A 13,364-nucleotide genomic window follows, 5' to 3' on the forward strand; every position below is an offset into this window, starting at 1 on the left:
TCTTTATTTCGAGTTGGTCGAGTTGCGTCTCGTATCGCCCGCCCAGCCTGCTCCGTTCCGTGTGCCTTTCCTGCGGTCGCTTTGTGCACGAGCGCACGTGCACGGGTGTGGTCCTTCCTGCTTGCCCTTTTCCCCCTTTGGCACGGCAGACTTTGCTCCGGGTCACGTGGCGCAGCTTTCCCTCCGAGAGAAACGCGGGCGTGCGTCGGAAGAGTGAACCTGCAGTTGGCAACGGAACTGCAATTGTCGTCCTGTCAATATGACCAAAGAAGAGAAGAGACTACACCACTTTTCTCTTTAACTTCTTTTTTTTTTTTTTCGAGCTGCACGTAATGGCGAAAATTGAGGAAGAATGTTTGTTCTGGCGTAATTCGGTCCTCGCTGAGCTTGGCGACATTTTGTCCTGGCTCAAGTTTGGGAAATGCGGGTTCCAACAAGTTGCTTACGATGCAACAAAAAAAGGCATCCATCTGTCGTTTCTCTCGGAGGGAAAAATAGCCATTCGCTGCCTTGCACCAACAGGTTTTGCATTTTGATTTAGGAGCCTGGAAGATTTTGGGTTCTAACGCACGTCGTTTCAAAACATGTGCGACGTACTAGCCTTTTGTGAGGTAGCAAATCTTTGTTACAAAGAAATGTTGTGGGTGTCTGATGTTCTGTTTCCAAATGTTAGGTTTGTAAACATTGGAGTGCAGCATTCTAGTTAGGACATGCTTTGCTTCGAAGCCTTGGCAAGATAAACTTTTTTTTAACAATTGGGCTAGCTGTTTGCTTTTCAATTAAAGCAAAATATAAAATAAACTGTTATAGGGAATGGAGTATCTTTTGAGTCGGGCGTAAGCTTGGCTCGAAATGCATCGGATGATGACGTTCATTGCAAGTAGGGGAAGCAAATATCGGATTTTGGACTGCAGTTTGAATTTCGAGTCCAAGTAAAATATAGATAGCTTAAATAAAATAGCCGATAATATGAATAGAAGTGAATATGAATAGTATTCCAATTGGATATGAGCAAACAATGAAGTGCAGGTTCTTGAACTGTAGTCTTTCTGAACCACATCTCGTCACATTATGAATAGGGTCGCACGTTTTTTCGATAAATCTCAACAACACCAGTAAATGCGTTCCAGTCTCTTATTTTGAAACATATTACTAGTCTTTCGTGTTATGGGGACTCGAGAGTCCTCAGTTGTTTACGGTTCTTTATGTAGTATTTTTATACCTCGCGATCATTCGAAGCAGGCACATACTATAAGGTCATCTCAAACGCGCTCCGAATGCGTAGCATTTATAGGTCCTTCGCTGCGTCACGTCATTATGTGACGCCACATGCCACCGTGACGTTGCGCGTTACTGCGACACTGCGCGACCCCAAAACCCCGCATCATTGCGTCGCACGACACTTTCATTACGTGGCGCGTCGCGTGGCACCGCTATATTGTGTCAGGCGACGCCTTGGCAGGTTTTTTTAACCGAGAAACTCTCACAGCACGGCCTTTGACAGCCTTCTTACGGTGCTCGCAAAAGGAAGGGCATCTAAAGCCCTATAAATGCTACTCATTTAGAGCACTTTCGTGAAAAGTTTCCGTTGCGGGCCGTTTCGGAAACTCTTCTTAGAGCGTCTTCCCCCCAACACGCGTCGTCCACCTCCTCCGTCCTCTGGAACGGCGCAGGGGTGCGCGACAGCTTCCGCTACAAGCACGACCAGGACTGGTTCGTGCGTGGCAAGATGGCGTCCTTCGGCTTCCTGCGGGAGCGCCCCGCGGGCCTGCCGGACCCGGAACCCATCCGGGCGACCCACGACCTCATGTGCTCCATGCACAACGTGCACGCCGTGCTGCGCAGCGTGACCCACAAGCTCAACGTGGCCGGGTGAGTCACTTTCGGGCTTCAGGGAAGCACGCCGGACTCCCGGAATGCTCCTACTTCCACGGTCCCTGCGCGCATGCAGCGCAGCGGTTGCACCCCCCAACGTTCTTATCGAAACGCGACACCGCGCTCGCCCGGGGAGATTATTATTCATTTATTTTTATGTACCGCAGCCCCGGCGGCTCTGTGGCAGGAGTGGGGATTATATATGGACAGTCGCGGCAACGCAGTCGACAAGTGTCGACGGCACGCAGAAATCTGTCCGGTTGTAGTGATCGGACTGGGTAACGAGTTCCGACGTTCAATGGTGCGCCGTTGTCTCTTATTGTATTCAGAGGCGACGTCGCGAAACATTATATTTGCACCCTGTTTTATCTTGGCAGTGCTATTTAGCATTCGGAAATTAGAAGCTGGAGGCGCAGGATACGCGCGAAGCGGTCGCTTTGCGTGTTTGCTGCTCTCGCGGTAGCGGCAGTCGGAACGCCAGCTCTTCGGTCGAACTTCGAATGCTTCTCGGAATTAAATTTCGAGGACGAGAGCTCGTCGTCCGATGGAGAGGCTTTATAAAATATGGTAGGCTCTCGTTAATTCAAACTCCAGAAAACCATGAATTTTGTTTGAATTATCGAAAATTTGTCTAAATATGAGGCGAGATAAAATTGTGACGTCCCATATGGGTGGCTGCACGTACAAAGCAGGTATTTGACGATTTCGTCTGCACAGGCCTACTAATACGGGGTATGTGTCACGCATGAAACATGGGTGAAACGTAAGAGATCTATTTATTTATCCCTCAAAAGCCTCGTCTATCGTGGACTGTTTAGACATCACATGACAGCTCAAAACAAAATTAAGTTTGTCTATCCAACAAAAACGTTGTCTATTCCAGTCTATTGGCCTCGTTGAGGGCACGTCTTGCCGAGCACCGACGCGCTGCGGAGAAGCAACATCTGTGGAAGCGAGCTCTGTGGGTGTTGCTCCTCCGCAGTGGCGCTCCGAAAAAAGCGCGCTCATTGGAGCCGGGAGAACAAAACTTGAATTGCACGAAAACACCGTTTGAATGGAGCGGCTCAAAATGCATTAAAATTTTAGCGGGACAACCAAAAATTTGATACTTGTTCGAATTGGCTGGAAGTGCGAAATATCCGTGTTAGAATTATCGCGAGCCTACCGTACCTCCAGTTCGAGCTCGAGACTGCCAAGTATCGCGGAGGCGGATGCGCCAAAATGGAACCGGATGAAAGAAGGGTGCCGATTTTGCATCCTCAGTATTTCCTTTCGACGCTGGATCATTTAGAAAACTCCGCGCATCGACTCTTTGTGCTATCTCTTTAAAAACAACCTCAGCAGCTGAAACATGCACCTGGGAAAATAAAACGACTGCAAAAGGGTCGAACGAGACCAGCAATTTCTGCCACGCAGTTCGGAGGACCACCCGGACCTGAGGCACTTTGCCAAGCCGTGGGCGTCTGCGCTGGACTTCCCTCCGCCCCGCGGCCCCGGCGAGGGTCCCGCAAGGCCGGGCCTTGCGGGGTCTGCGTACGACCACGCCTACTTTGCGGCCGAGCGGGAGCCCCCCGACGACCTCGCACGGGGCGCCCCGGACGTCATTGTCAGCGCGGGGGTGGACGGCGGCGCAGGAGACCTCCTCATGCAGGTACGCGGTGGATCACTACCTTTCAAAGGGGGAAAAGTCAACTTCTGTACCGCTTGCTTGATCTCAATCAAATTCGCGGTGGAAGTTGATACGAGCGGCAAAACCATCAATCCTGCCAGATTTCATTGTCCCATGTCAATTCTGAAACTTGATGTGAATGTTACATTATGGAAGTCATTTTGTTCACTTAGAAAAACTATTGTTTTAAGATGAAATAGGAATTTGGGATTTTTATGTGGAATATAGTTGTAGGAAATACCCATAGCATATATCCAGCTAGTTATTTCGCTATATTTTATTGTTTTTCGTAAGTATAACGTCATGTCTGCACAGTATAATGTAATGTCATGTCTGCGCTTTGTACAGATGTATTTTTTTTAGCATAAAACAATGTTAAGTAGAAAAACTAACCAGCCAGGTATGTTCCTCACAAAATTCTATCCCAGAAAACCACCTAAGAATAATTCTCTATTGTGTTTAGGAAAACGTTAGTTTTTCGAAAGTGAAATTAATGCCGAAAAGTGGAACGGAGAAAAATGCATTCAAAGTGCTCCAACCCCTACATTCTCTTTAGCATTGGTGGACAAAAATGACATAAAAAATTAACTATGCAAGGTAAACTCGTGAAACTTTCTGATAAATACTCTCTAGATGTTGGTGGATCTAATTATGTATCACATTATTTCAAAATCAACATTTTTTGCAGACATTGTTTTTCCTGGGTAGCATGCCCCTTAAGATTAGCTCTACTTCTCAAATGAAGTCACCCGGACATCAGAAAAGCAATACGAAGCTAACCTTTCACGCGGGGAAAAGTTCCTAGGTCCATAGAACCTGTCTCATGGCTCACGAACACGTGCGGACCCGCATAAAGGTCAAGTCCGCGTATAGGTTGAAGCCTCTAATTTGAGATGCCAATTTTAAAAAAAAAAAAAGCTTGCCTTATACGCGGCAATATACGGTAGTTCCACAAACCGTTTTTGATGACTAATTCCACCGGTCATTTTAAAGCGGTGACAAGATCCAAGATAGTGCACACGGTCCAAACTGAGCCGCTCCACCTTTGGATCCCCAGTGGAACATGAACACTCCTCCTGGATCAGCGCATGCCTTCCCGTCAATCACCTTCCCGGGAATTTCCTTCCCACAGTCCCGGATCCCGAGTCGCATGTTTTTGCAATCACGGCGCTGACAACACGTGTTCAACGCACCAGCGAAGTTAATCATGATGTGAAAGATGCGTTTCGATAAGCGATGTGCATCAGCGTAGCCCACTTGCCTCTTCATTGGTATACTCGTGAACCATGCACGAGTATGTCTCGAGTTTCAACCTCATTGCTGAGGTCCGACAAGGCAGTCAAATTCACGCGGGACATACAAGCAATCCTCGTCGCCGCTGCTACTCGAGCCGTTGCTGCTGCTGAAGGAGCTGCTCGAGCAACCCTAAGACAAGCTGTCATTGAGCCGTAGCAGCAGTAAAGCGGGCGGCACTTAGCAAGTGGCCATTACGAATTCTTCAGAGGCGAAGTGCCCGGCAAGAAAGAAACTCACGTGTATGCACCGAGGGTTGACCTGGCTGGCTTCCGGTCGAATTCACCGAAATCGTCGGAGTGACTTTTCTTGGATCCAAATCGAGATCTGGAGTGGGAGCTGATTTAGAACAACGAGTAAAACATGTCCATCTCGATCCTGATCACCCAGTGAAATGGGCCCGCTCTAGAAACGTTGATCCTGTTGCGCTCCAAAATGACCAATGGAATTTGCCACGAGACCCAGCTAGGCGGACAGCAATTGCCAGCGATTCTTGCTTCAGACGCTTTTTGGTTAAGGTCAGTGTGGGACCGCCCTTGCAAAGGTGATGTGAGCAGAGACGAGTGGCTGGTAAAGCAAGTCATATTATCGTATTTAAACAATTCTAAAACATTACTTAAAATGAAAAGAAAATATTTTTAGGGGAGAAGCTCCTTAGGGTCTAGCCTTGTTTGTCCGGCGTCTGTGCTCACATCGATTGCCATCCCATCTGTCTTCTTAAAAAAAGAAAAAATGTTTGCGCAGTCGACAGGATTCGAACCTGTGCGGGGAGACGCCAATGGATTTCTAGTCCATCGCCTTAACCACTCGGCCACGACTGCAGGACGAGTAGGGGGCTCTGAGATGTGGTAGTAACTCAAGAGCTGGGGATGTCATGGATGAAATGTTGCATGTAGCCACTCAACGTCTATACAGGAGAGGGTGCTGCGGTCAAATGCGTATATAATCGCATTAAACTTGGCACCATCAAAATCAGCACCATGAACACTACCTATGAACAATATCAGTATCATCAGCACCTCCAGAGCTTCGCCCCAATCAACATCATTCACCACGTGGAGATGCGGTCATTTTTTTTTTTTAATTTGGAGTTTTTTTGCGGATGCAATAAAAGCTGCTACTGTACTTCCCACGGCTGTGTTTCTCTATCTAGCTCCAGAGTAGTAATTATTTGGCGCCTCGACATTCTAAACCTACGTCCGTCCGGCATTGCTCCGCGTTTTTCGTCATTCGACCCGCAGGGGTTGCTCGGAGGTTGGGTTCGGTCGTGCTTCCAGCAGTTGCGAGCGGCAATGACAGGCTACATACTTTGTGGTTTTTCATTTATCTGCTCCGGAAGATGCCCCTACGAAGCGTTTGTGTGTTCGATGCTTCCGAAATCACTACGAGACGACATTCGCCGGTACCGGTACTTGATCGAACCTACACAGCGAGACTCGTCGTTCCTTTTACGATCGGATCGCTCTTCGCTCACTGCCAGATTGAATAGGCGCACCGAGATCAAGATGATCGCGGCACTTTCCGCTGGCACATGGAAGGGACCTGTGTTCTCAATTTCTGGGTCTGGCATAAAAAAAGGTTAGCGCCGAGTGTGACCCCCAGCGTTTTTTATAGCGACGTGCTCTGGTAAGTTGACATTAATCACAAACTCTGGTCGACCGCTACGCCAAATGTCTATGCCAGTAAGGCCACGGTCCGTGCGAAATGCTTCGTCTAGGCGCCTCGCTGTGGTGCTACCATCCAGTCGCGTGCTTCCGATAGCATTTTGTGGCGGGCTGTCGGGAGGCCGGCCTGGAAAGAGCCCTGCCCAAAAGTGCCGCGGGGAACGCAGGACCTGTCTCTGGGTGCCCTGGACGTGGGCTGCATCGAGGAAGTGGTCAACCGGGGAGAGGAGTTGCCCTCCTTGGACGCCGGAGAGGGGCAGTCTGGCGCCGCCCAGGAGGCTGGCGACGCCAGGACGGGGAGCGCGGGCAAAGGGGAGGAGGAGGAGGACAGGGAGGCCTGCAGGCGCAACCTGCTCGGACACATCTTCGGCATGCAGGACCAGCTGGAGCACCGGCTCAGCTGCATGGAGGAGCAGCTGCAGAGTGAGCGTGGGGCTTAGCTCTAAAATTACCGTATTTACTCGAATGTAACGCGAGTTTTTTTTCAAATTTCCCTTACCTAATTTGGGGGTTCGCGTTATAATCAAGACGCCTCAAAATTTGCCTTGGCGGTGTCGAAGCACAGGCTCTTTAAAATGGCTACGACAAATCTCGCGATCTTTCAATCTTGTGCTGGCAACATATACACGCTGGAAACAGCCAATCCAATCCTATTCTTGTTTGCGACTCGTTGCGCCCATGTTAGGGTTACGGGTTACCTTCACAACGCTTTCTCTTTCTTTTAGGGTTACCTTACCCATGTGCCCGTGTTGTCCGCGTTTTGTGAGCTGCTGCTACGTGCTTCCACGACGACTCGAGCAAATGGTGACGCGACAAACTCAGTACGACGCCCGCTTTAAAAGGAGTGCAATTATGATGGCTGAGGAAATCGGAAACTCTGCCGTGGCTCGACGGGTAGATGTGACAGAATCGACTATCCGTGGGGGGAGGCTCCAGCGTGAAGTGCTTTTCAAGTGTGAACCTGGCCAAAATGGCTTCCGCGGACCACGTTGTAGTACTTTTTAAGGTACTTTTTTCTCCTCACTTAACTCTCGCTACATTCGTGTTCTTTTTTTTTTTTCTTGCGCTGTGAAAAGTCGCCCCTCGCGTTACAATTGTGGTCGCGTTACATTTGAGTAAATACGATATTGTTTTTCTTTGTAAATTTGTTTTATGACGTTATTTTTCGATCTAGGCTGTTTAAAAAAAAAAAAGTCTTTCTCCTTTCTATGTGTCCTTTAAAGGGGTACTCCACCGATTTTTTGAGCTGCCTCAACTAACTATATTTTCTGACTCCCCGGCCTTTACTCTCTTCGGTATGCTATTCAGAATCTCGAAATTCATAATAGTTATTGCGAAATCGGCAAATGAAAATGATGCAAAAACCAACATTCAAATATAAGCGCGCTTTTCAGGGCCGTGACGTCAGTGGCAGGCAGGCTTGCCAGTCGAGCAAGCAGCCAAAAAATAGAATATGCCGATCATTTGCTCCGTGCTGGAGCGCGGGTACTGCAGCGAGCTTCCCAAGCATTCATTTGACACCATGAAACTGCTTCGAATCAGTTTAAAACAAAATCTACAGCCCAAAGAGTGAACCCCTGCCTTCCACTGAAGTCACTTTTTCACTGTTGCCAGTAGAGACTTCGAGCTTGAAAAACACGGTGAGGACCAAAACTGTAAATTCAATAACTTCGCGAAAAAACAATATTTTGACCTAATATTTGGGATACTATTTTCGCGATGTTTGTTGGTTAGTTTAGCAAAATTTCAAGCAAATCGGAGACAATGAAAAAATCGGTGGAGTAGCCCTTTGAAGGATGACCACAGCACATACTTTTGAACCGCTTGCCCCAGCTTTATGAAATTTGCAGGGTATATTCCTGACACTGCAAGACGATGCCATGCGCATTTTGAGTTTCTTATATTCGTCCTATGACGAATTGCATCAGAATACGTAAGACAAAAAGACCACCCACTGAGAAAACTTGTTGTTGCAAAACGGTGGGGAAAATGATCAGTTCATTTGGTGAAACATGAAGTAAAACACCTATGTCACGTGGCTGTGTAAAAAAATCTATAAAATTATAAATTTCTAGTAACAAAAAAAAGGTGAGGAAAAATTATTTTCTTCTTCTCTGCATTATGCCCGAAAATCTGAACTTATCATAGCAACTGAGCACAAAATCCACCGAAACAAGTTTGTAGCTGCGTTCCTTACAAAATTTCAATTAAGAAACTCCAAAAACTGACTACAGATGTGATTCCATTGTGAAATTATTTTCTGAATTGGGATTGGACGCGAAAAAAAGAAATCCAGAAAAATATGTCTAAAATTTCAAGGTGACTTTTTTTAATGACAAAAATAATCCCTGGAGAAGGGGAACAATCAAACGCTTACATCTTTGCATTTAATTGCTCTATAATGACGTTTTTTTATTTTATTTTTCTTCCTTTGCACTTTTTAAGGCAAGACACTGGTTCTAAAATCGACTTTTTTGTTTATGAATGGATTATAATGAAAATCAGTGTGTATATGTGTTTTAGCTTCATCTTTTCAAATATTCAATTAGTTCTGCAATATCTCAATTACTTTTTGAGTTACGAAGAAAATAATGAAGCCTAATTAGGTCATTTCTTACGACTCATTAAGGAACTTTCTAATACTAATTTTTTTGCAAAAGTGATATGGATTTGTAGCTAAAGACCTGCCATGCAAGATGATGCTATTTATATTTTTGTAAAGATAGATCATTGTATAAAACTAGTCTAATTAGGTCAAGTACACTATTTACAGAGCTTAACGAGGTCACATTATCACTAATAATAAAATTTCGGGCCCAAACTGTCATACAATAATAGCATCACCCTGCAGTTCACTTCTTTCTGAATTCAAGGGTATAAAGTTTATAGAAATCCTTGAAGAATAATCTCATGAAAACAACCGTAAGGCTAGGCATGTAGACGAAAAATGCGAAGCTGAGAAAATTGCAGTTGAAGTTTTGACACTCATTGCATAAGATTGAGTAAGGGATCCCATGCAATAATGTTCAGCAATATGAAGCATAGTTCTATCTGAACAAATTGAGATGAAAAATTCTGCAATCCGTTCACAAGAACCTTTAAAAAATAATATAAAACTGAGAAATAATGTCTGAAAGTAAAATAAAGTTATAAAAGAATGAGTAGACTCTATAAGGGACAACGGGAGGAGGCACCAAGGGTTGCACGTTCCGAAAGCAGATCTTGTTTGGCCCTGAAAAGGGCCTTTGTTCGTGTAGCACTTGAAAGGGGAGACCCCTCACAGCTGTCCAGGACTGTAGTCCCCAGCTTTTCCAGTTTCCGCAGCTTCCGCACTTCGCCTGCGCGAAGAGGTCGTTGAGAGCTTTCATGTACGTCCACTACATTGAACTGTGTCCCAGCGTCACGCGTCTGGCCTCCTGTGGTGACGCCGAGAAGGTCGAATTTGCGCTGGGTCGCCGACTTTTCCGATAGCGCACGCTTGCATTCGTCCGATCGTGCGACTCGTTGCGCCTGCTCGGCCGTGGAGTAGTATGCGGTGTCGACACGAATCGCGCTCGCAAAGCTCGACAAACCGCCGCTGCTGCATGGAGTCGCGATGTCTCCGGCTGATGTTTCCGGAAGATCCAAGGCATCCGGCGGTGCCGATCGCGGTGGCGCACTTGCAGCAGACAGCTTCGGCTTCTTGTTCCACGGTCGCTTCCTCTTCCTTCGAAACGCTTGCCGCGTGCTCGATTTCAACCGAGCGTCGTCCGGCATCTCGACGACTCGAAGTGAAACAAAACAAAACACGCACGACTTCGTAGGAAAACGAACCAACAATGTTCAACGCAAGCGCGCAAACGGGAACTAAAACATGCGCTCGACCACGGAAGAAACAAAGCAGACAGGCCTAAGGAGACGGGCGGAGACGGGCCCAGGAGCAGACGACGCACCTCTCGCCAGCGCGGGAACGGAAAGGAGGAAAGGAGAAAAAGAGCGGAGGGGCGCGTTTAGGCCAATAGCAGGGGCGCTAGGCGCCGCGCGTGCTCTGACGTACGGGCACCTTGCTAGCCGGCCAATGAGCGATCGCAATTGGGGCCTTCGAAACCCGCGGAATGCGGACGTTTCCCGATATTGTCGCGATAATGAATGGCATGGGGACGTGGGGAAAATAAGCGGCTTTCCAACAAGACCAAGATGGCCGCGATCCGACGAGCGATCGCGAAACGTGCGGGGCGCGAAGTTTCACTTGTTTTCATTGAACTCGCTGTGTTAGGGCTCTGCGGGGACATCGTAAATATAATTTTTTTCATGCTTAGACATTGAATTCGACATTGAAACTTTGCAGGCAGGTACCTTAGACTACAATTAATCCAAATATGTGAATTTTGAAAAACGTGAAATTTCGCGTTTTTTGACCATTTTAAGACCCGCGTCTCCCCTTAAGAAGCCAGCAGCAGCGTATGCAACCCCTTCAGCGTGAATCCTCTTCTGCTCCTTTGCAATTCCTTCCACCTCTTTGTTTGTGGACGACCTTGGAGGAGTCGAGTGTCTTTGCCTTGGTCCTTGTGATCTTCAGCTCGGTTGCTTTCCTGGTGTGCTCCACACGGTGGCTTTTAGGCTCTATGCCCATCTTGTCAAGCACCCTCTCGAAGCCCCGTGGACCTAGCTTAAATTCAAGGACTGCCATTGCAACGGCGGTTTTCACAGTTTCTACAGTAGCGAGGAAACTTTCTGAGACGACGAAGTGAGCCGAGATGCTCCGACACGTCAACCATTTCTCCTAGTGCCCCAGCGCAAGAGTCGAGCAGTGTGCTGGTACAAAGCGGCGGAACTTGACGCCAGAACACCAACGCGAAGTGGCGAAGTTTTACATGAGAAGTTGGGGAAATTTTGAGACAACATTTATATTTCTTGAAAGTTCGAAGAACTCCAGTTTTTCCAATGTTACAAATGTGCTACGAATCGAATCGAACGCCGAACACGATTCGCCAATAATTTCGAAGTTTCGAATATCCACGCACATCTGCTCGTCTGTCGCTTGGGTTGCCGTCTTTATTTATGCTGCACGCATTTCTCCCTGACTTTTGGTGCGTTGTTCCTCTCTGCCCTGGGAGAGTTCGAAGTGGTAACGCCGCCTCTCCGGGCTTTCTCACAGTTCTGGAGCAGGACAGCTCCATCAATGCTCCGGACCCCACCATCACCGAGGAGGAGGACATGCTCCGGCTGAAGCTGTCCCTCAAGGGGCTCATGAAGGACCTCAACGCTGTGCACAAGCTTGCACTGTTTCGGTGACCGGAGTCTTCACTGCAAGGGCAGCTGATCTGAAATCCGTGGTGATAGTTTGGAGTGTCTTCCACTACGAGGACGGCCGAGCTGAACTCCGTGGTGATTGTTTCGAGTATCTGAGTTTTCGCTGCAAGTACAGTTGATCTGAACCCTGTGATTCTTTGGAGTGTCTTCTACATGGAGGCCGTGTCCACCACATACTGCATTGCGTGCCGTTATCACCGGTAACAGTTGGTTTGTTTGACGACTAGTACTGGGGGCAAGTGCTTTGGCATTGCGTGGGCTAGACGGTATGTGAACTTCAGCCTGTATTTGAGATCATTGTGCCGTGCTTTACAGTAAACTAGTAGTGTGATGCATGATTTTGACTGAAATGTGGCTGTGAATTAGTCCATTTATGGCCCTCTTTGGACGTTGGAGTTAATTACTTTCGTGGGTATCAATTCTCTGTTCAGGTTGTTTCATGAAGTGGGCTTAGTAAAGGTTAGTAGAATGAGCAACACTGGCACATACACATTAGAGGAACATGGCTTTTGTTTATGCTTTACCTGGGAACTCCTATATTTTCAGTTAAATCATGCACCACTTAAGACAGTTCCAAAGCCACTTAATGTAATGGACCGAGAAATGCATTCATGCAGTTCATTTAGAGGGGTGCAGTGATCCTTTGCGCCTGTGCTGTAGCTGACGGTTTTTTTCCTCTAGGAATGAGAATGCATGACTCGCACTTACCAAAGAGCTTTTAGGGGCGTGTCGAAGTTTCATGAGACTTTTTTTTGTTGCTGTTTGTGTCCTCAGAAAGAAAAGATTTAAAACCGAGAGATTTTGGTAAAACTTGTGTTTGGAGTCATACTTGCCAACGTGTGCAGATGGTGGTTGGCGTGATACGAGCCCTCTACTGTTTGCAGTAGCTTTGGTTACATAATGAGTGGTTTTGGGAGCACTGCAGAGGAAGTAGTACATTCATTTTGGGTTGGGTGTAAAATATTGCCTATTATGTTGATGTATGTCTCAAATTCCACAGAGCTACTATTGTATATAGTATGTATTCTAGCTTGTAATATTTACTTTGTAGTGTGTGAGGCTTGTATGTTTTTACTACCTGCCACGTTGCTGGTCTAATAGTTTCTGTTAACATAACCCTTTCATTGTCTAGGTACAAAATTATTTTTGTTCTATTGTCTTGTTTCACATTATATGACAGCTCTGCTTTTACTTAATGGCTGGGCTCAAGAAATACCTTATTCTAGCAATGTTTGCTTCATTAAAATACCCAGTTGAGTTTTATTTTGAAACCTTGTAAACCAAGTTGGCATCATCCCTAAATCATGTCATTGCAACCTTCATCTCCTGTAATAAAAGCTATCTTTTTGTTTTTTAATGGAGTAACTTGCATGTTCATTTTACTAGAGAGAACTTGTTGTTTATGTTAGTCTTTCGACAAACAATGGCCAAAATTTTCCTGCCATAGCTATACATCGCATGAGTCGGCTTTCCAAAGGAGGTGTGGACAAGATGGAGATAACCAGCGATAACAACTTCTGGAAGTTGCAGAAAAAAAAAATAACAAAATTGTTCGGTCCTGCTGAACAGGT

The 13,364-nt window shown here is 46.7% G+C and overlaps 1 protein-coding gene and 1 non-coding gene across 5 annotated transcripts in view; one reads left to right on the forward strand and one right to left on the reverse strand.

The window, feature by feature from the left end:
* The window catches only part of LOC120843738 (PHD finger protein 20-like protein 1), a 67,098-nt gene extending 53,948 nt beyond the window's left edge, over positions 1–13,150 (forward strand). For all 4 annotated transcript variants that reach the window (XM_042293785.1, XM_042293787.1, XM_042293788.1 and 1 more), the window contains 4 exons: positions 1,674–1,872; positions 3,292–3,526; positions 6,669–6,924; positions 11,639–13,150. In XM_042293785.1, the coding sequence (XP_042149719.1) occupies positions 1,674–1,872; positions 3,292–3,526; positions 6,669–6,924; positions 11,639–11,775 (827 nt within the window). In that variant the 3' untranslated portion in view covers positions 11,776–13,150. The remainder of the gene's footprint in view (positions 1–1,673; positions 1,873–3,291; positions 3,527–6,668; positions 6,925–11,638) is intronic.
* Trnas-aga lies at positions 5,577–5,658 on the reverse strand. Its single transcript has one exon. It is a non-coding gene; the product is annotated as a tRNA-Ser (tRNA).
* Positions 13,151–13,364: the final 214 nt, after the last annotated feature.

Source organism: Ixodes scapularis, unplaced genomic scaffold (assembly GCF_016920785.2).
Source record: "Ixodes scapularis isolate PalLabHiFi unplaced genomic scaffold, ASM1692078v2 PGA_scaffold5__190_contigs__length_132052651, whole genome shotgun sequence".
Classification (NCBI taxonomy): domain Eukaryota; kingdom Metazoa; phylum Arthropoda; class Arachnida; order Ixodida; family Ixodidae; genus Ixodes; species Ixodes scapularis.